The 23,267-nt window shown below is 44.2% G+C and overlaps 1 protein-coding gene across 2 annotated transcripts in view; it reads right to left on the bottom strand.

Moving 5' to 3' along the window:
- Positions 1 to 15: 15 nt before the first annotated feature.
- Positions 16 to 23,267, bottom strand: part of LOC115095387 (perilipin-2-like) — a 40,894-nt gene continuing 17,642 nt past the window's right edge. Inside the window, exons 1-8 of one of the 2 annotated variants that reach the window (XM_029608951.1) lie at positions 12,953 to 13,073; positions 11,238 to 11,277; positions 10,948 to 11,143; positions 5,871 to 5,953; positions 4,766 to 5,051; positions 3,412 to 3,575; positions 2,927 to 3,061; positions 16 to 993 (exon numbers count right to left, since the gene is read on the bottom strand). In XM_029608951.1, the coding sequence (XP_029464811.1) occupies positions 634 to 993; positions 2,927 to 3,061; positions 3,412 to 3,575; positions 4,766 to 5,051; positions 5,871 to 5,953; positions 10,948 to 11,143; positions 11,238 to 11,267 (1,254 nt within the window). In that variant the 5' untranslated portion in view covers positions 11,268 to 11,277; positions 12,953 to 13,073 and the 3' untranslated portion in view covers positions 16 to 633. Of the gene's footprint in view, positions 994 to 2,926; positions 3,062 to 3,411; positions 3,576 to 4,765; positions 5,052 to 5,870; positions 5,954 to 10,947; positions 11,144 to 11,237; positions 11,278 to 12,952; positions 13,074 to 23,267 lie in introns of those variants that run through there. The other variant, XM_029608963.1, reaches the window with a different exon arrangement.

The following is a 23,267-nucleotide window of genomic DNA, read 5'->3' as shown; positions in this document are numbered from 1 at the left end:
TCCATCATGAACGTGTGTAGTTGCCAAAACATTTATTGCTATACCACAAACAAGCAGTTATTTTCTTTACAAATGTTAATTTAGTACTATACCTATTTGCAAGACCCACTTGGAAACCTGTGATGGGGTAGTTATGCCTATTGTGAACTGTCTTATAACATTTAGGGTACATGTGGAGTTCCTAAGCAACCCTGCTTCATGAAGTCAAAGATCTGCAAACTGCTTATCAGCATACAGGACTTCCAGTGCTCTTTAAACCTGGTTACAGAACTCTGCTTTCTATTGTCTGTCTTCCCAGCATAGCCTACCAAAACAATCTAGAAATTTAAGATCTAGTGCATTTCATTTTGCAGAAGTCCTATATAAAATGACATACTAGGGTTAAAGGCACTCCACCTTATTTCAAATCAGAACATTAAGTGGAACCAGTGCTAGAGTAGTTTGTATCATTGTTCCTTTTGAAAGATGACACCGACTTCCCACATCCATCTCACTAGTTGCTAGTAGACAGCACAATACCATGTGTCCCATCAAGAGGGCAATTGGTCACGCTTGATATTCTATGTAACATCTTCACACAATAGTCACTTCTGTAGCTTAGCAGAACTGGAATTAGTGCTAGACTAGTGCACTTTAGCTGCTGTGTTCAGACTCTTGTTGGCTGGCTTGTTCTTGCTTCTGCTCTGGGCTCACAGGTCCTACCAACCAGTTGAGTGGTGTAGTGTTAGCAAGATAAGCCATCATCTCATCCATGGATTCCTTCATTTTCTTCAGCTGTTCTTTGCAGGTGCTGAGGAGCTGATCAGACAGGTCTCTGATGGAGCCAACAGAGTGGAGGTTCTGGTAGATGTCTCCAGCCAGGCAGCTAACGTGGTGGGCTTGGTTCTGGATGTTTTGGGGCAAACCTTGGATGCTTGATACCAGTGTGAGGCAGTGTGTCTGAAGCTGTTGAGACAGGTCCTGGGCAATAGCCAGGGCACGTGATTCAATGTGCTAAAAACAGAAAAGACACTTTAGAAATCACAGAAAATGGCTGGCTTACTATGTTCCACTCACTGGATAAAGATGAGCTACAGATATGAAAATCAGATACTGGTAGTATTTCTGCCAATCATTGTTTTGTTCCTTTACTCAATAGCCTGGGCCCTCAGAGTCTGTATGGCTACACTTTGCTTGTCTGGGGAGGGGGGGGGGGGGGGGAGTGAGGGTGTCAGTGTCACACACCAGTCTAGTAAGTGTGTGTCAGAGTGGGTCTAGTGTTACGCCAGACACTCCCTGGCCAATAGTCAACTGATCGAACTGGAAGTTGTGGCTCTCTTGAAGCAATCCAGCACTCAAGTTTGGATTCTCTGGAGCCACAAGAGGGAGTGAGGGCTTGATCCCATCACCTGCTCCAAGCAGGTCAGATTTCATGGCATATTTAGCAAAACTTCTATTCCACAGCTCTATTCACTGGATTACAAAAAAAATCCATTCACAGCTTAAAAAAAACAAAAAACCAACCACCAACCCAGATGTACAAGAGTTAAGTACATTTAGAGTCAAGTCTTCAATTGTTTTCTAAAAAATTGAACCTCTGACACATCCTGGAAGTAGTCCAAGCTCCTTGGAGTGTGCTCCAGCAGAAGAGGTCCTACACCAAATAGCTGCAGACACTTCTAGTGTCAATTGTCAGAAGTCTCATAAAATACAATGAGTGAGGAGCACTGCATTCTGCCAAAGGGAAGTTGCCCTACTTTAAGAGGGTTGTGAGAAGAGAAACTACCCACACAATTCAAGTATCAAAAAGGAAAAAAGGTCATAGCCGGAGAGGTTCTCTTATGGAAGTATCATAAGGTTTAGGTGTCAGTAAGCCCCAGCTGAACAGTTTGGATTTTTGTTCTGCTATGTCGTAATTTGAAGAGGGTGGTCAAGTTGTTACAATTCTCCCAGTACCACCATAAACCTTTTTGGAAACACCAACTTATTGTGCAAGTGTTACTTGAGGTAGAGGGGATCCTTTGCCCTAAGATCCTGGAATCCCAGTTGTTCCCAAATCAGAACCACCTTGGCAGTCTCATGGGGTTCATGGCCCCGTAACTTCCAGATATGCCCAATATAAATGCAGAATGGGAGCTGGGAGGAGAGCAAGTCAGTCTTTTGGAAGAAACGTGGTCTATATTAGCAGAGAAAACCAAACTACTGCAAAGGATGGGCAATGCTTATCACAGACCCATGTCCCATAAAGCTTAGATATCAAGAAGAGCTGGGTCTCTTCCTGCCACCCTTAATGCAAAGCTCTGGGCAACTGGTCTCATTAGGCTTAGTGATGCCAGCTTAATACACCTTGTCAAAATGAATCAGCAAGATAGTTGAGGGGCTGACTCCATGGCTCAGCTGTGCTGTCCACTGCTATGCACAGTACTTGTGAGCAGTTTGACTCAGGTTTTATGGCCCTCGGCTAGTCAGGTATGGCATCTGAAACAATACCTAGTGGCTGGATTTGGGGTGCACATCTCATGTTGTGAAGGAGCTGAGGCAGAGGACTCTTGCTATGATGGCTGGGCTGAGTAGCTCAGAATGCATATGGGGCCCAAGACAGCAGATCAGCAATTAAAAAAAAAAACCCAAACAAAAGTAGAATTGAGAGGTTGATGTAAAATCAATTTGTTCAGAAGCTGGGCCTTTGTGTCCAGGAAGGGCAATTTACCTAAAGTCACCTCCCACTTAGAGAATACAAAAGCATTCCAACATCAGGATAGCTTTGCTTATATTGGGCAATGACAGTTATAGCTTGTCTATACAGCTCTCTACAGAAAGGAAGTTCAAACTGGCTGAGAACAATGTTCAAGGCATGTCAGAAGATGCATCCAGGCACTGTTGCCAGTGTTAGAAGTTTATGCAGACTGAATGCCTGGAAACATTAAGCCACCCAAAAGCTGTTTACCTCTCTGCTGGGAGCTTCCTCTCCATCCTGCTGTCCTATGTTTCTCTTCCATGCTACCCAAGCCTGGTGCAGCTTCTCTTGGGCATCCTGCAGCTTCTGGTTGGCACTAGACAGACTCTTTTGGGCATACTCCATCTGAAATCAGGAGACAGTGCTGCTATTAGTAAACAGGCTTGGTAAACATTGGGGGAAAAACCTGAAGTTAGTCTTCAGTATAAATCATTCTGCTTTAGCCCTCTTTCCTCCAGCTGGAGAAAGTCAAAACATCAACACTAGTAAGGTCAATGACAATACCTGCAAGCAGTCTTAATCCTGGAAGCTATCAGCTGATGCAAAGACCAAAAGGCACCCAGCCTATCATGCACTGCTGAATTACAATACTAGGTGGCGGCAAACAGATGATTTCAGTGCAGGTTTCCTTTTCATCCAAGCTAGCATGTTAGTACTGCTCTTGGAACAAGATCAATGGAGACCACATATCTTACCAGATCAATGGTGTGATGGAGCTGAGAGATGGCCTCCTGGCTCCTGCATTTAGCATCTTTCACTGTGATCAAGGCCTGCTCATAAGCTTGCTTGCCAACCTTGGAAGACAGAGATCCCAGTCTAGCATAGTAGCTTGGCTTCTGGCTGCCAGTAGCATCTTTGGCTAAAACGAGAGAAGAAAGCAACTATCAGCTGGGTTTCAAATCTTATCTTGAGACAGAAGTAAAAAGATGTAGAAACCCCTGGTCTCTGTGGTGGCCCTAGATCCCTGCCCTTAGGATAGATAAGGAAGGAAGGAGATACCATCCCATCAGCACCTCCCTCAGAGGAGCTCTGAAGTGGGTGAATTCATGCCTAGAAGGGGTGGGGGGGAGAACTAGAAGTCAGAGTGTGGTCCTTGGTCTGGATTGTGAGGCAAGGACCTGGTTTGGCTCATCTTTAATTTTAAGATACTCATTTTTCCAGTACACACCTTGCCAGGTAGGGTCTATTCCTCCTTTGGTAACAGTTTGTGAGTTTTGGGTGTACCCTGGGTGGAACTGTCAAGGCTGTAAGGGGCAAGACCTGAATACAGAGGCCAGGAGTGAGAAGACCTGTGTACTCCTTTCCCCTGCAATGGGAAGGAGAGCAGTGACTCATTATCTCAGAGGATTTTTTTGGGGCTTTGAAAGGTTTAGCACCCCTCCTCCCCACCCTGGAGCTTGGCTGCATCAAGCAGCAGAGCTTCACGATGAGTCTGGATACCCATATTTTGGGAACCAGGATGGGTATGAACTGGACTCATGGGGACTTCAGGTACCATTTTGAGATTGAAGTGGATTCTCCTCACATTGAGAGATCCTGGTTGGGCAAGGAAACCCCTCTCTCATGCTGAGGGACCAGCTCTACCCCAGGACCCTGTTCTGAGGATACATGTACTGTGTGGGGGGGGGGGGGATCCAATGTGTACATACATCATGGTGGGGCACAGATGAAAAGCAGAACCCTTATGATGAAAGGTCACAGTAAAGTTTGTTGACCATGCAAGCTGTCCAGACTGTTCCTGCAGCACCATCATGGAGTGGGTACAGAACACCAGCAGAGGTATTTTCACTACACTGCCCGGGCCTTGAATGTCAGCCTCCCTCCCCCAAAATAGGAGAAGCCACTCCTTGGAACTGGAGACGTTAGCCCCAAGAAATACATTTTTTATAACCAATCCTGGAAAAGCCAGGAATTGCACAAAGCCAGAGGAAAGGGAATAATTGAGGGATAGGAATCCAGAAGAACTTGGGTCAGTCAGTGGCACAAGTTATTCTAAAAAGCTAGTGCAGACATTTCATGAAGCTTTTTGCAAGTCCAGTTGCTCCTTACCTGCTTCCCCTTCAGTCACTGGGAGATACTGATCCACAAGGGCCTCAGTCTTGCTCAGTGCAGCATCTACCCCTGTGCTCACAACCTGCACCATGGGGCTTCCCAGAACAGAGTTAATGCTCCCAGTCACAACAGCTTTTGTCATTTCCATGCTCTCCTGTGCAGCTCCCTTGGCCTTGTCCACCACTCCAGTGACTGCATGGGCAATGGTGTCCTTGGCACCCATCACAGTCCCTGCTACAGCTTCTTTTGCACCAACCACCATGTCTGTGGCATTAGCAACAATCTACATGAAGAATTACACAGTTAGTACTAGATGGTCACATCTGAGGACTGCCACTTGTTGCATCAAGTTTCCACAGGCTGCGAGAACAGAATCTGGTCCAAGCCCAGGAATTCTGATCACACCAAGCTTTGATATCCATGGCTCCCTTTTACTTCTCCAGAATCCTGCTATCAACTGCCCTCATTTCTACAACAGGTTGTAACCTGCTCCTACCGAATCTTTATTCACCACCTTCCTTACTCCAGTTCAGTTATGATCACATTTGGCCATATTTTCTATTGTTCCACATGGAAGCCACCATTGTTTACTGACCCTTCCTTGCATAGAGAAGCTTCAGCTGCACTTAGAGGCATTTATATATACTAGAAACACTGCTTTAAGAGCCTCAGTACATTCTGATCAGATTTCCAGCTGCATGAAGTTTTGATGTGTCCATGCAAAGCAACAGAACCTGGTTAATCCCCAGTTAAGGCAACCCTGAGGAGCCCCTGCATTCTCTCAATACCCATGGGATGGGAAACTTGTGAGCATCCATAGGTCACCTTCAAGTAGTTCAGTTTGCTGAATAAAGATTTAAAAAGAGGAAGGAAAGAGTAGTAGAATGGGGTCAGCTTGTTGCTAGAGCTCTGGCTGCAGCTCACATGACTTTCTACCTTTGTTGGTGATAGGGGAGGGGGAGGGGGTGTTAAGGGTATATACCTAGAAAGGTAGAGAGTCGTGTGCTGTTGCTATTTCTGTTTAGAGAAGCACATGGAAGACTTTGTGTAAATGCGGATCTCTTGACATCCTGCCGTGATGTTTAACAAAAAACCACCTCACCTTGTCAGTAGATTGGTGAAGGACAGGCAGCTTCTCTTCAATTTTGTCCAGGCCTACACAGGCACAGTTATTGGCAAGAGCAACTACAAAAGAAAGACAGACAGCTACACTCCTGCTCTGTGAACATTCAGACAAGCAGGATAGGAAAAACTATGCATTCAAGCCACTTATGACATTACCTAGAAGTCCATTATAAACAGGTTGCCAGTGAGAGAAGTGACTATACTTGGACCCTGGTGTTGTGGGCTCCCCATCCAGAGCTCCCTGCTTCTCAAAAGTCTTTCCCATCAAGGAGCCAGCGTTCCAACTCCACCAGGCACACTATTTTGGGATTCCCGTGCTGGCATTTGAAAGAGACTTAACAATGCTACAAGAGCAGGGCCTGTCAGACAGCTCCACATCAACATAGCAAAGCCTGGAAGCAGTAGTGGGGGAGGACTCTGTCATTGGCTACAAGTGCACTAACAAAAGCAGGAGTGGTGCCACCACATCAGCTTTATGGGCAGAGGAAGGAGAGCAAGGTGCCAGTTATGGCAGCTCAAGGACTGCTAGCACAAGGTCATCATCCAAACTAGACAGCAAGGGGTCAGCATTCCCTGGCTGTGTCAGACCCTGTATGGTAACGGGGGGGGACTGAAGTGTTACCTAGAAAGGATGAAACTGGATGGTAAATTGAACTCTCTCTGAAGAGAGCGGTTTTAAGCGGTGTACCGCAGGGATCGTGTTGGGACCCGTCCTTTTCAATATCTTTGTGAGTGACATTGCGGAAGGGATAGAAGGTAAGGTTTGTCTTTTTGTGGACGACACTAAGATCTGCAACAGAGTGGACATGCCGGAAGGAGTGGAGAGAATGAGATGGGATTTAAGGAAGATGGAAGAGTGGTCGAAGATATAAGAACATAAGAAATTGCCATGCTGGGTCAGACCAAGGGTCCATCAAGCCCAGCATCCTGTTTCCAACAGAGGCCAAACCAGGCCACAAGAACCTGGCAATTACCCAAACACCTAGAAGATCCCATGCTACTGATGCAATTAATAGCAGTGACTATTCCCTAAGTAAACTTGATTAATAGCAGTTAATGGACTTCTCTTCCAAGAACTTATCCAAACCTTTTTTGAACCCAGCTACACTAACTGCACTAACCACATCCTCTGGCAACAAATTCCAGAGATTTATTGTGCGTTGAGTGAAAAAGAATTTTCTCCGATTAGTCTTAAATGTGCTACTTGCTAACTTCATGGAATGCCCCCTAGTCCTTCTATTATTCGAAAGTGTAAATAACCGAGTCACATCTACTCGTTCAAGACCTCTCATGATCTTAAAGACCTCTATGATATCCCCCCTCAGCCGTCTCTTCTCCAAGCTGAACAGCCCTAACCTCTTCAGCTGAGATTCAATGCCAAGAAGTGCAGAGTCATGCATATGGGGTGTGAAAATCCGAATGAACTGTATTCGATGGGGGGAGAAAGGCTGATGTGCACGGAGCAGGAGAGAGACCTTGGGGTGATTGTGTCTAATGATCTGAAGTCGGCGAAACAATGTGACAAGGCAATAGCTAAAGCCAGAAGAATGCTGGGCTGCATAGAGAGAGGAATATAGAGTAAGAAAAGGGAAGTGATTATCCCCTTGTACAGGTCCTTGGTGAGACCTCACCTGGAGTATTGTGTTCAGTTCTGGAGACCGTATCTCCGAAGAGACAGAGACAAGATGGAGGTGGTCCAGAGAAGGGCGACCAAAAAGGTGGAAGGTCTTCATCAAATGACTTATGAGGAGAGATTTGAAGAATCTAAATATGTATACCCTGGAGGAAAGGAGGAGCAGAGGTGATATGATACAGACTGATACTGGAAAGGTTTTAATGATCCAAGGAAAAAAAAATACAAAAAAAACCCAGCAGAACCAGGGGTCACTATTTGAAGCTCCAGGGAGGAAGATTCAGAACCAATGTCAGGAAGTATTTCTTCACGGAGAGTGTGGTGGATGCCTGGAATGCCCTTCCGGAGGAAGTGGTGAAGACCAGAACTGTGAAGGACTTCAAAGGGGCGTGGGATAAACACTGTGAATCCATAAAGTCAAGAGGCGTCAATGAAGAGTGGGTGGCTCGCCAGAATGACGGCTACTGCCTGGAGATAATACCCTTATTCAATAAACATACACATGGTTACTGTGACTCCAACATCGCTCTAAGCTTCAACAGCAAGAGGAAATGTGGAAAAAAGGATTTGCACTCACAAAGCAGGGAGTAGCTGGCTTGTTACGGCGGTTACTACCCCAAACCAAGTAAGCCTGATACTTCACTTTCAATGCATATCCAGCATAGCTCTCTGCTTCAACGGCAGGGGAGAAGAACAACCACCAATAAGGGCTGAATAACAGTCTGGGTAAAACAAATAAGCATGGGTGTAGCTTGCTTATTGTGGCCGTTACTACCCCAAACTAATCAAGCTTGATATTTCACTTGGATGCAGCTCCATCACTGCTCTCTACATTAATGGTGGGGGTGGAAGGGAAATAGAACCAAAGAGCTAAGAGAAACAGATAAGTATGAGAAAAAAAAATGTGAAGCTTGCTGGGCCGTTTGGTCTTCTTCTGCCATCATTTCTATGTTTCTATAACTTAGCAAGTCAGTCATCTTCCTCCCTCCCTTGTCTGGTGCCACCTGAATAGTATGTACAGAACCATGCATGGTTTTATTTTTCTACTCTTGTTGCTCTAAAGGTTTCCTTTCATGCCTCCACAGAAGAGCAGAGTCATTTCTCCTTCATAGTAATGTTTCTCATGGAGGTATGGGGGAACCCACCAAGCACACCTGGATCTGGCTATGAACAAGTTTATTCTAGGCTTCCTATAGCAATAAGCTGGGGAAGTTTCCCTTATAACCACAATAGTGCTGGGAAGCTTAGGCAGAGATGGAGCTGTGGGTCCCAGAGAATAAGCTGTATTAGTTGACTTTACAGATTGCAACCTGCCTGCTGCCCATTACACCAAGCAGGCAACATCCAACCCATTCCCTCAGCAACCTAAAGGGACAGGGAACCACGAGATGAAGCTGAGTTATTCTAGTCCAAAACACCAAACAGATCACAAATAGGAAAAAAAAAAATGTAAGGCAGCTTAAGGTTGAATTATGTGCTATGTTTAACATGGGGAGCTTTCCAACTGAAGGAAGGTTCTAGAAGGTGCATTTTGGACAATGAGAGAAGGCTTTCTATTCCTAAAGAAGATTGGAGCAGTTGAGACATGTTGCACTAAAGACTAGAGAGTCAGAAGTTTAGGTTTGGAGGCTTGTAACCTTGTGCAGTGCCTAAAGTGGTTTCTGAGCTGAAGTAGCCCAGGAAGGTTTACAAGGAGATAAAGGCTGTCCTAGTTGACTGAGGGGTTCTGTCTAACTTTGAAAGCCCACAGCTTGTGAGACTTTCGTAGAAGAGGCATCATGCAATGCTACATCTGGGGCCCTCTGACAACTGACTGGGAAAATGCTGAAAAATGTTCAGCTGATTGAGAACTACAAGTAATGGGTAGAAAGGTTTTGAAGTTTAATTCTGGAGATATGCTGCTGAAATTGTCCATCTTGGTGCTCCAACTGGTTCTTGATATTTGGATTGTTGAAAAACTTCTCAAGAGACTAGTGTAGACTTGTCTTGCTGGGTACATAACTCCCTCAGGCCTCAATATTTGATTCCCTATTGGGAGAATCCTGGTTCCAGGCCCGTTGGCTGGCTTTTACCACCTTTGCAGCTGCCAAAAGGTGACATCCCCACCCCCCTCACCTTCAGGCCAATTCAGTGAAGTCTGCGGGCAAATGCCCACTCGCCTGTGCGTGCGATTCTGTATTTAAATGAGACCCGGCGGTAGAAACAGGCAGAGGTAGAGCCCGCCGACAGCAAAATTGAGCATCCGGTTTAGCCGCAGGCCGACTTCAAATTTTTTTTTTTTTACCCTTTGGGACTTCCAACTTAATATCGTCATGATATTAAGTCAGAGGGTGCACGAAAAGCAGTTTTTACTGCTTTTCTGTGCACTTTCCCGTGCGGGAATACCTAATAGGGCCATCAACATGCGTTTGCATGTTGAGGGTGCTATTAGGTTCTGCGGGTTGGATGCATGTTAACAGTGCGCTCCGGAGTGCATTATACTGTATCGGCCCGAAGGGAGGATGGAGTTAACCCCCCATGCTACTAGTTCTTACTAGAATTTTTTGTATTAATTGAAATTGAATATCAGCTGCACAGCAAGAATCCAAGTTGCCATATGCAATAAATAAGTAGGAAAGATACTAGAAGCAGACCAAAAGATCAGGCAATGTCTGCTGGATAGAAGGGGGAATTCTCATTCAGGAAATGAAGTCTTCCAATGTAGCAGTGATGCTCTACCTGCAGTTGATGTCCAGTCCTGTTAGAGAAGATGGGCCAGCCCAGCAGCATTACTGTGCACCACGTGGAGGACCTGGATCAAATCTGCTGGGGAGGTAGTATTAGACTGTCCCTAGGGCCTGGGGTTGCACTCACCATACACCACTTAGTGCCCAGACTTAGAGCTCATGATTATAGAGTTTTGGCCAGAGAGCTATGCATGGCCACCAGCTGAGAGCTGTTGAGAAAAATAAAGACAGGGAAAAAATCCCAGGCAAATGCAAGTAAAAGCTTAGTGTCCCAGTGCAAGGGAGGCAGGAACCTAAAGGTACAGGTGATTGCCAGGCCAAAATAAATCTCAGTAGGATGTGGGATGTTACCTCCCTCTCCCACCCATAGCTAATAAAGGTTTGGATTTCCTTTAATGAAAGGGAGAATTTAAGAAAAAAAAAAAAAAAAAAAGTCTCCTGTTGGATCATACAATAGAGTGCTTAATATGTCACACACCATAAAAACAGATGAGTCTAGACATTAAGTTGACCATACATATTCTGAGTTAAGGTGTATTTAGTATTAAATAAATTGACAGAGAGTACTTAAGAAAAACCCCACAAGATCTTAAAGATGCCAGTTCTAGTTAGATACAAGCCTCAATCATTTGCTTTCCCTCAAATGGATGGAAAAAATATGAATCCTATTCAGTTGAGCAGTTCCCATCACTTACTTTGTGGCTCCAGTTTTTGGATGATGGGCTTTGTACTTGCAAGGGTCACAGCAGCGATGCTCTTCACCCCCTCCTCTGCCACCTCACAGACAGACTTCAGGTAGGGATGATTCTCTTTCGTGCTGATGTAAGCAGATGAAACCATGTCACAGGTAGAGCTCACCAAGGGCAGGTTAGCCACCCTCACTGCCACATTCTGGCAAGTCAAAGTTTGGAGAGAGAGTTAGCAATCCAGCTACAGTGCAACCATGGAAAACTGAGCCAGCTCAAGCAAAGTATTTCATGCCTACCTGTTGTGGTTCAGCTGCTTCTGAAGCCATTCTTTCAAGCCTTAAAAAAAAAAAAAAAAAAAAGAAGTTAGCTAAACGTTTTTGAGAAGGAAATAAAAAGTACAATATTTCAGCTTCAGACATATGCTGAAGCTTGCATTTTCTGCCAACAGTTTATAGGACTCCTCTCCCCTATCATGGAGCTAGTGTGTCAATATCTTCAATGCAGCAATAAACCCAATGACAATTTACAAGAAGAATTACAAAAATGAGTAAAATATAAAGTAGTAATTAACTAGACATACAAATAAGCCTGTAAATAGCTGTGTAGTTTTTACATGGAGTGGGATATAGATTAGGTGGTAGGCCAACAATGGACTCAGCTTGTTTTAATGCTAGCACCGAAGTACATTTAGTTGTGTAGAATAAGTACTTATTTTGTCTCCCTCTCTGCCATAACCTTGACATCAAGGTTACCAACCCTTCTACTAGCTTTTAAGGAGCTTCATTCACTACCTGTGATATGGATCTGTCAAAATGCACTAAGCAGAACCCTCCGTTTTTTGTTTTTTTTAAGTTAAGTTGACTCTAAATTGGATTACACTTACCTCACCTAGCTACTCCAGAGTGGATTAAAGAGGTAAACAAATAAAGGGCCCAATTTTAAAAACACATTTGCACTTGTAAATGCACTTTACTCAGGGTAAGTGGGCCTTTGAAGATTGCTACACTATGCCACCAAGTTGTCTACAGACTTTAGCAATGCATTTTATGTGCATAAATGGCTTTTGAAAGTTGCTACAAAAAGGAGTTACATTTATATATAAATCTTTCAAAAAAAAAGTTATCCCATAAGGTTTAGAAGAATCCTGGACAATACACTTGAAAAGTACAGAAACCAGAGGTAGCACAGCTCCTCATAGCTTAGAAGGAACAGTAACTAGCGAGGCTCATTTGCCAAGTAGCAGAATAAAGTTTCACCTGGGAGTTAAGTGATCAGCACTAGCAGACCGGAGCACCACTCGCCTCTAAACACCAGGAAAGAAAAAGGCAAGGAGAAGCAGACAGGTCTCAAATAAAGAGCAATAGCACGGACGCTTCTAGGGCTGGCAAATGGGATATCGTTTTAGTTATTTGAAGCCATCACGCAGCGTACATGGAGGTCAGTTTTTTTTTTTTTTTTTTATTTCTTTTAAGTCATCTACCTCATTAAATTATGGAAGCATTTACACCTTCTCTGGGTTTTAGGTGTAGAAAATGGAAGCAGAGGGTTAAGATTTACTATTTAGTTTGATTTTTGTTGTATTGGAATGTTGACGTTGCCTCTTGTAAAGATTTAACAAAACGACAGAGAAGATAATCATCCAGACCCCCTTTTATTAGCCACATTTATTGCACCTACAAGGAAGAAAAAAAAGAAACCACTTCCATCCATAAGACAGAAGTTGAAGTCCCAACAACCATGAAATTCAACAGCACTAAAAATAGTTTTAAGATTAGCCACATTAAGGATATTTATCACTTCAGGTACGTGAAGAATGAAAGAATATCCGGCCTTGCAAGCTCCAAATGAATTAAGTTCTCTGACACAGAGCAGCCCAGGTGCTGAGCAGGCTTCCCACCCTCTCTTTCTGACTCCCCAACATCAGGTACAAGCCCCTGAGGACTGGCTCCTGGCCCCAGGTGAGCAGTCAAAGCAAAAACAATATTAGTACAACAAACTCCCTTCCAATTACCACCAAGAAGATAAGAGTAGAACCTTCTTCCCTCAACCGCACAGGATCACTGCCACCTCCTCTTCTGATCCCCAGCTGCTCTGGAGCCAGTTCTAGGGAAGATAAGGGTGGGGTCCAGGGAATCGGCGGCTCCTCCCTGTGATTTTTACCCTTAGTTGTGTCTCCCCTCCTGCACCATTTTCAGCCTGAGCCAGTCTGTTTCTACTTCCGGTCCCCCTTTTCCCGGACGCACTTGCTTCACATGGCTCTGTTCTCATTTCCCCTAGGGTAGATTTTTGTTAACGTTAATGCAAACGCCAGTGATGCAGTGGGTACAAGGGGCTCATGCCCCACATCTGTCTGTTGACTGCTGCAGCCCCTTTCCTGGGGGCAGCTTTCAGGAAACAGGAAGCTTGGGGCTGGAAAAGGGAGCTCAATTGTTTTCTTCTCTGCAGTGCCTGCTCCATCGTCCCCTCCTCCCCTCTTGTCCCCGCAGGAGGGGAAGGGTTGAGACAGGAGCAGCCCCTGCAGGCGGCATGTGGTGAGAAAGAGGAAGGAGGTGTCTGGCCAGGAGAACAGAGTAATTGTTTTCTGTTTTATTTCATCCCCTCCCACTTGTTCCCGTCTTTCAACAGAGGGGAGGAACTGGACCAGACTCAGCCACAACCTTTGATCTCAGGATTCTGGACTCAGCTGAGGGCAAAGCGTTGGGTGGAGGAAAGAAATATTCAGAGAGTTGTAAGTGATCGACATGGAGGGAAAGTGAAAGGGGGTGAGGTGAAGAGTGGGTGAATGTTTGTGGTGTGAAAGGATGACTGATGAGGAGGAAGTGAATAGTGGAATGAGAGGAGGGTTAATGTTGGGGGATGTGAGGAAGCAGTGGTCTAAAAGGGGGTGAATACTGGGGAAGTGAGGAGCTGGTTGAATTGTCCTGGGAGTATGAGGACAGGTAGGTGAATTCTGGGGGGGAGCAGGATAAGGGAAGGTGAATGTGGCTTCCTCCCCCTCATCACCCTGAAATTAGTGCAAACTTGAACTGTCTGAGGTGATTAGAGAGAGTCAGTATATGGGGTTCATGAAAACCATGTGGGAGGAGGGGATGCATATGAGGAAGTGCAGGGGTACAGTATCTGGGGAAGGGGTGAAAATTGCTGGAAGGGCATAGACTGTGTCAAAGAACTCCAGAGGTGGTGATGGGGTGATGAGAGCCAGAGATGGGGTGGGTCAGATATGATGATGGAGGTGTAGCTGAGCCAGAGAATGAAGTGGAGAAAGGTAACGAAAAAGCTAGAGATGGTGATTGGGGGGGGGGGGGGGGGGAGCTTAGAAATGTGATGGATGGGGAAGGGGTTGTGAGAGGTAGTGGGTAAGTGGGAGGAGGAAGTATGTGAGAGAGAAGTGATGTGAGAGTCATAAGGGGTAAAGGGTGAGTGTGTGTCTGATAGAAAGTCAGAGAGGACATTGAATGGGGGAGGGGAGAGTATGCAAGAGGAGGACTGAGGTGAAAGTGAATAAGAGAGTGTGTGGTGATAAGAATGAAAGAGGATAATTGAGGGCCATGGGAGACAATGGGGATAAAGACTCCATGAGGGAGACAAACTGGAGGGGATGAGAGAACAAGATGGGGAGTGATGAGAGAGGGGAGGCTCTCGGGGGAGTAGGTGAGAGTTGGGTAAGTGAAGTATGGGGCAGGAAGAACTGGAGGGTGATAGATGAAGGATAGAAGATAAATGAGGGTGAAGAAGAGATGAGATCCAGTTGTGACAGGATAAAGGGAGTGAAGTGATTGTGATGTAAGGGAAAGATTTAGAGGCAGAGAAGAGAGATATGAAGGAAAATTACATGAAAGGGAAACATAGTAGTGATTGCATTAATTTGCTCACCACAGACTACAGGCCAGCAAGTCTGACCTCTTTGTTGAGCAAATTAATGGAACTGCTGCTATGATAGAGGATAGTGCAGTTTCTGGAATCCAGTGGATTACAAGATCTGAAGCAGCATGGTTTTACCAGAAATAGGTCTTGTCAGATAAATCCGATCAATTTCTTTTATTGGGTGAGCAGAGAATTGGATTGGTGAGAGCACTAGAAGTAGTGCACTTGGATTTCAGTAAGGCTTTTGACACAGTTTCACGTAGTTGACTTATAAATTCAGTGCCCTTGGTATGCGGACTGGATTAGAAATTAGTTGAGTGGTAGATTACAAAAGGTAGTGATGCATGGCGCTCACTCAGAGGAGAGAGATGCTACTAGCAGTGTGCCACATGGCTTCGTCTTTGGAATGGTTCATTTCATGATTTTCATGAACATTATGGAAGGATTATTGGGAAAAGTTTGTCTTTTTGCCGATGACGCCAAAATTTGCAACAGAGTAGACAACTAGAAAGACATGAGAAGGAATCTAATGAAGCTCGAGGAATGGTCTAGGGCAGTAATGGCGAACTCCCTTCCTTGGATGCCACAAACAGGCCAGGTTTTCAGGATATCCACAATGAATATGCATGAGAAAGATTTGCATGCACTGCCTCCATTGTATGCAAATACATACATTACATTGTATGTAATACATTAGTGGGTATCAGGGGGGCACAAAATATCTGTTATTAAATCTGGAACTTCGAACTTATATTGTGCATGATACCATTCCCAGCAAAATCGCATTTGACGTGCCATATTATAAAAGTAAAAATGCGGTTCAAGATGGCGACCTGATCGGTCACGGCGTGAGGAGCTCCTGATTCATTGCCTTTTCTTACCATTTCTGAAATGCCCCATACAAAGCGTAAAGCGAGTATCTCTACCCCTCTGGAGTCATCGCAACCCAGAATAGGACGTTTTTTCGCAGCCGTACCTCCGCTTACACCGGGTGAAAAGGTTGCTGGGGAACGAGCTCTAGAGCGTGAGCGTACGTCCCTGACCGAAATATCATTAAGCCCTGGATCACCGAAAAGACCGGCGCCTCCAGGACACGATGAGAAAAGGAGCCTGCAGAGTGATGAAAGTCCAAGGGAGATATTCCGCGGAGAGGCTGGAGCATCTGAACAGGCTGGAGTTTTGGAAGGACTTAACAAACAAGTGCACGAAGACAAGGTAGTACCCGGAGGAGAAGAGGGAGGTACGGGACTAGGCCTTGCTGCAGGGATAAGATCTGTTGGTCTTGAAAATGGCGACGGCTTAGCAGAGGGCGGGGGCAAAGAAGGGAGCCAGGTTCCCTCAGACCAAATAAAGATATTATCTGAACCTGAAATATCATTGAATGTAATCTGGAAAGCTCTCCAATCCTTAGAAAAAGCGATTTGGAAATTAACTAAAAAAGTCATTGAAGTTAAACAACAAGTTAAGGACAATGCTATGGAATTAATGACACAGAAAAATAAAATTGAGAGAATGGAAGAAAGAGTAATAGAAGTTGAGAAATCAAATACTGCAATTATTCAAAATGATATGGAAGTTAACAAAAGACTTGAAAAAATTGAAAATGCACTGAGAGCCCACAACCTAAGATTCTTAAATTTTCCAGTTTTGAAGAATATTTCCCCACTAGATTCCTGAAGAACTAAAGCCGGTGATATCAAAGGCTTATTATCTATATCCCACTGAAGAGAGACAAGAAAATGCAGAAGAACAGGATATACCTGATCTAACTACTCTTTTGAATTCAGCACAGGATTTGGTTATATCATATCGAAGACCCCTTCTGGTTACGTTTACATTTCTAATGGATAAAAATAATATCTTTAAGCATTATTTTAGAAGCCAGATGCTAATTTTTGATCAAAAAGTATGGTGTTACCAAGATTTAGTGAAACAGACTCAATTAAGAAATAAAATCATGTTGGAGTTTAGAGGAGAGGCTGTGCAGAAAGGAATAACTTTTAAACTGCAATTTCCATGTTGTTTATTGTATCAGGGACAACAGTATGTATTTTTCGATCTAATACAGATGAGAGTGTTCCTGGACTCCCATCCTAGTCCCATATAGGCACGTTGTATAGGTGTAATTAGAGTTATAGCGGATGGACTGTTCAGGCCACCAGATATTTCTTGGTAATAGATATTTCACTGTTTATCGCTCTATTATAAGCTCTCCAGTTTTTCTTCTATTTGACTACAATGCAGAAGTTTATTATGATGTATATAAATGTTGTGTATTCTGTTTGGTATTACTAAGTCTGTACTGTAGGATATTCTTTCACAAGTGGATGCTTGTAAATTTATATAACGCATAAATAAAAAATGTAAAAAAAAAAAAAAAGTAAAAATGCAGAACTTTTAGACCACCATATTTTTTTGACAACAAAAGTACTTTATAGCTTAACCTTGCCCTCTTTCCCCTCCAAGGAAAATGTATTAATGCATTACAGCGTTGCAGGAAATCTTGACGCCTAATCCAAACTGGGAGCATTTGCAGCTTATAGTGCAATTTTGGCAAGACAGCATTCTTGAACAGGGAACTTCTACCAAATAATGACAAAGGGAGGTCTTTCAATGTCATCAGTTGCTCCCGGATATTTTCTATTAGAGCTGAAATATTCATATCATATAATTCGGATAAGAACATAAGAAATTGCCATGCTGGGTCAGACCAAGGGTCCATCAAGCCCAGCATCCTGTTTCCAACAGAGGCCAAAACCAGGCCACAAGAACCTGGCAATTACCCAAACACTAAGAAGATCCCATGCTACTGATGCAATTAATAGCAGTGGCTATTCCCTAAGCAAACTTGATTAATAGCCATAAATGGACTTCTTCTCCAAGAACTTATCCAAACCTTTTTTGAACCCAGCTACACTAACTGCAACACCACATCCTCTGACAACAAATTCCAGAGCTTTATTGTGCATTGAGTGAAAAAGAATTTTCTCCGATTAGTCTTAAATATGCTACTTGCTAACTTCATGGAATGCCCCCTAGTCCTTCTATTATTCAAAAGTATAAATAACCGATTCACATCTACTCGTTCAAGACTTCTCATGATCTTAAAGACCTCTATCATATCTCCCCTCAGCCGGCTCTTTTCCAAGCTGAACAGCCCTAACCTCTTCAGCCTCTCCTCATAGGGGAGCTGTTCCATCCCCTTTATCATTTTGGTTGCCCTTCTCTGTACCTTCTCCATCGCAACTATATCTTTTTTGAGATGCGGCGACCAGAATTGTACACAGTATTCAAGGTGCGGTCTCACCATGGAGCGATGTAGAGGCATTATGACATTTTCTGTTTTATTAATCATTCCCTTCCTAATAATTCCTAACATTCTGTTTGCTTTTTTGACTGCTGCAATACACTGAGCCGATAATTTTAATGTATTATCCACTATGATGCCTAGATATTTTTCCTGGGTGGTAGTTCCTAATATGGAACCTAAAATCGTGTAACTACAGCAAGAGTTATTTTTCCCTATATGCAACACCATGCACTTGTCCACATTAAGTTTCATCTACCATTTGGATGCCCAATCTTCCAGTCTTGCATTGTCCTCCTGTAATATATCACAATCCGCTTGTGATTTAACTACTCTGAATAATTTTGTATCACCTGCAAATTTGATAACCTCACTCATCATATTCCTTTCCATATATATATATATATCTTGAAAAGCACCAGTCCAAGTACAGATCCCTGAGGTACTCCACTGTGTTCCCTTTTCCCTTTTCCACTCTCCATCCTTTTTCTTGTATTAGGCTTAATAGGCAATGGGTTAAACTGAATCTCTTTGCGAACAACATGCTGCTATACTTAGGAAACCCTGCTGAATGCTTGGAGGATATCATTGCCACTATCAGCCAATTCTGGTTCTCCTCTCGCTTCTTGATTAATTATAATCTGGGAAGTCAGTAACATCTCCTTTTTCCCCCTCTGCAAAACAACTGGGACGGTCCCTTACCATTAAACCTGGGCGGGATTCATGTTGTGAGATCCATTGAGAAACTTTATGATTTGAATATAGATTCAGTTCTACATAATACAAAGGCTTTATTGCAGAAGTGGAAGGCACTCCCCTTTCTCTGTTTCAGGTTGTTGTGCTCTGGTCAAGATGGCTATCCTTTCCAAACTCTTATACCCGCTACAAATGCTGCCGTTATGGCTTAAACCTTTGACCATACTTGCTTTTTGGTCTATGGAGAGCAGGGCAGGGTTGCACTCCCTGATATACCTATCTATAATGTAGTATGCCTGCTCTGCTACATACAAGAGTAGGTATCACACTGACCAAAATTTGATCTAGAGGGCCTAATGGCAGATTTGACTATACCCTACTCTCTGATCAATTTGATTCATCTCAGCTCCGGTAGATTATGATGTACTTTGAAGGTTTCTGGGTTTTGGCTTATTACTGGAGGGAGCACTGGATGGCCAGCGCCATCTTTAAAATTGGCACGGGCCATCCAGTGCTCCTACCATGTGACAGGGACCGGCCAATGGCACGGATACCCTGTCACATGGTAAGGGCAAAGGGCCATCGGCGCCATTTTTATTAGTGGCAGCCGATGGCCCGAGAACGGGAGATCGCTCCCGAGACCCCCACTGGACCACCAGGTACCTGTAAAAAGTTTTTTTGGGGGGGGGGAAGCTAAGGGATTAGTTTTAAAGGGTCGGGGTGGGTTTAGGGGTTATTTTTGTGTGCCAGTTTTCCCGCCCTCAGCCAAAACAATAAGAGAACCCCACAAACAATTTTGTGGGGTTTTCCTAGCGGTTTCGGGGAGCCCCCGATTTCTGACGATTTTGAAAATATCGTACCATATTTTCAATCATCAGAAATACGATTCACATCCCTACTGAACACCACCCCATTTCCTCCATGGTGGGTTGTCGCTTCTGACACATGGCAGGGGGTTGCTGGCCTACCACCTGACTGCTAGATGCGGCTGAGGGCATGGGATGACGCTGCTCCTTTTCAACCACTTTACACTGCCTGGAAAAAGGGGTCCCCTGACTGGTACTGCCACCATCCCCAGATGGAAGTACTGTTGGGTGTTGCTTCTGCATATGATGCATCATGCCAAAATTAGTTAATGTCCCATTTGCTTGCCTCTGCTATTATCCCTGGCACAGTAATTACACTGGGCAAAACGCAGGTCCTCTGTCACTTTAAAGTGGCTCAAGATCACAGATTTCTTTCGTGATCCCTTCTCTATAGCCTTTGGAGTGGATGCTGGCATTGGAATTGAAGTAGTGGGTGCACCCTGAGAAGGAATGCCAGGGGCAGCAGTCATACTCTGTGCCTGCGCTGACTGCACTTCCTCCTCCTCATCATCAGTTTCATCTCTCCCCTGCAGCACTGACGTGGAGGTTAAGGCAGAACCAACTAATCCTCCTACACCTTTTCAGCTACTACTTCTTCCATTTCTGAGGATGAGAATCCCACACAAGATGATTCTGCATTGGAATCAGAAGCAAACAGTGCCTGCACTACATTTTCAATGCTAAGTTGAGTCTGCTGTCGCACTGCTGCTTTTGGGTCTCGCCCTTTTGTCTTGCATGACTCAGCCTCTCCTTCCCTCACCTCCAAAACTACAGGGTCAGAAACAGGTGATGGCAGTGCATCATCTTTAAATTTCAGATTTTTCCAGATGGAACTGCCTGCCCCTCCAGAGATTTTAGATTGGAACAGCTCCCTTTTTAACTTTAATGGGGAGACACTGCCTTTTGAAGTGCCTCCTCTGCCAGTCCCAATCACTCAACCATGTCTACCTTTCCCCAACATCATGGATTTAATGTCACTGCCTATTAGGGATTTCAATTAAAATAATTATTTCTTTTTTGGTGAATGAACACCTCTGTACAAATATATGTGAGTCTGGAAAACTGCCCACAGACACACGGTGCAATGCCTTGATGTACACTACAACTGAGTCCTCTGCATGTGCACACACCAAACTTGTAACTACAAAAAAAAGAGGCCTACTAGGGATTTCGCTTAAAAGAGCATTGCTGTCCCAATATATGTGAGTCTGGAAAACTGCCCACAGCCACACGATGCAGTGCCTTGATGTACACTACAGCTGAGACTGCTCTGTGTGCACAAAAAAATGAAACAGCAGAGAAAAGACTTGACTGGAAGCCTGAGCAAGCACAATTCCTAGTGACGCTGCTTCTTGTTTGAAAATACCAACTCACGCTATCTTCCACCCACACCCTGCCTGTGCCTGCACCAACCTACCCCAGGGGGGTAAGATAAGCAGCAAAATGCCACCGCTAGGAGCTTGTCTCAGTGAGAGAGACAGAGAGACTGTCTGAGTTCAATTAAAAAAAAACAAAAAACAGAGCGGTCACAAAAAGCCTGCCTGGCACTGCAGCAAAAACAAACAAATATCTTTAACAATGGAAAATTCTATCAAAGTAGCTAGCAATTGAATACAGATTTGAGACACTCAGACTAGCTCTGAGTAAAGCAACCTCCCTGGACAACACCCGCAAAGAAAGAACGTGGCACGCCGTGTGCTTAAGGTATAAATAGTATAGCATCATCAGGAACAGCATCGCAGAGCACTGAGTGAGAGCGGAGATTGGCTGTATTAGAAAAATGCTTAGCTCTGATAGGTTGCATTCTCTTCTCCTTGCCAACCTGTCTGCCCCACTCTATGACAGGGCTGTGAGGTCACTTATGACTCACGAGAAAGGGCTGGTTTTTGCTACGAATACTCCCACATGGCCTATTTCAAACAGCCGCTAAGAAATCACTGCAAACCAAAAGAATGAAACTAATATGATGTGTTTTATTTTTAGGGATCGCCATGTGTTTCGCTAACCCACGAATCAAACAAACAGGGACTTATACGTTGCGGATTGCACATCCCTAATAATTTCCAAAACTTTATTAAAGTTAGGCCAGGTCGCTATGTGGGGGAAACAGCTTCTTTCTGATCTGGTCTGACGCGTCTTGCAGCAAAATGCAATGCAGATCTGGGTTCTGTGACCGCACCACAATTCTTTTCATGCACTTTTAAATTGATCTACGAGCACTACCTACCAGCTCCCATGAGGCAAATTCAGTTTAAGCTATTACTTAGATTTAGTGAGGGATATATGTAATGAACTGGTGGGTCTCTTGGAGGTATGGAAGTGCAGAGAATTGTTGAGCTAGTGTATGTTATGATTATGTAGTGTCTTGTGTATGATAGTTAGATTTTTGTAGCGGATTCTGAAGGAGATTGGGAGCCAGTGGAGGTTTTTAAGTACGGGGGTGATGTGGTCCTTTTTGTGACTGTTAGTGAGAACTCTAGCAGTGGCATTTTGCAGCATTTGGAGGGATCTGATGGTGGAAGAGGGGAGGCCTTGCAGAAGGGTATTGCAGTAATTAATTTGGAAAATAATATAGCCTGGAGGACTGTGCGGAAGTCGTGAATGTGAAGGAGGGGTTTAATTTTTTTTTTTGAGGACATGAAGGTTGTGGTAACATTCTTTCATGGTAGAGCTTATGAACTTTTTGAGGTTTAGTTGGCTGTCCAGTATAACCCCAAGGTCTCGTACATGTTGGGCAAAAGGAGTTGGGGGTGGGGGAAGAGAGTTAGTGTTGGTGGTGGCCCAAGTGTTGGGATTGCATGATATAATGAGTTCAGTTTTGGAGGCATTGAGTGAGAGGTTTAGGTTGGAGAAGAGATGAGTGATTGAAGATAGGCAGGATTCCCATGTCTTGAAGGAGTTAGAGATGGATTCAGTAATGGAGATAAGGATTTGGACATCAGCGTAAATGAAATGGGAGAGTCCTAGGTCGGAAAGGAGTTGGCATAGGGGCAGCATGTATATATTGGAGAAGGAGGAGCCTTGGGGTACACCTCAAGTTGTTTATAGGATCGGATTTGCTGTTACCAGTTTTGACTGAGTAGAATCTACTGTTGAGGTAGGATTCAAGCCAGAGAAGGGTGGTGCCAGCAATGCCAATTTCAGTGAGGTGGTTTAGGAGAATCTTGTGGCTTATGGTGTCGAAGGCTGAGGAGATGTGAAGCATTGCTATGCTAGAATATAGGACTGCCTGGAGTCCATACCTTTAAGGAGGGTGTCAGTGCTGTGGAATTTGCAGAGGCCAAATTGAGAGGGGTACAAAATATTGTTTTTTTTTTCAAGATGGTCAATAATTGGATGTTGATTTTTTTCCATTAGTTTGGCTAAGAAGGGGAGTATTGTTATAGGTCAATAGTTGGTTGGGTCAGAGGGGTTGAGCTTGGGTTTTTTGAGGATAGGGTTGATGATGGCTTGTTTTAAAGGGGGAGGGTTACATTGTCAGAGGTGATGGAACAGTTGATATTGGCTTAAAGGTTTGGATATTAGGTTAGGGACAGTCTGAAGGTATTTTGGGGGAATGGTGTCAATGGGATGAGCTGCTGGTTTAAATTTTC

Source organism: Rhinatrema bivittatum, chromosome 1 (genome assembly GCF_901001135.1).
Source record: "Rhinatrema bivittatum chromosome 1, aRhiBiv1.1, whole genome shotgun sequence".
NCBI lineage: Eukaryota > Metazoa > Chordata > Amphibia > Gymnophiona > Rhinatrematidae > Rhinatrema > Rhinatrema bivittatum.
This window is presented reverse-complemented; position numbering and strand designations above follow the sequence as displayed.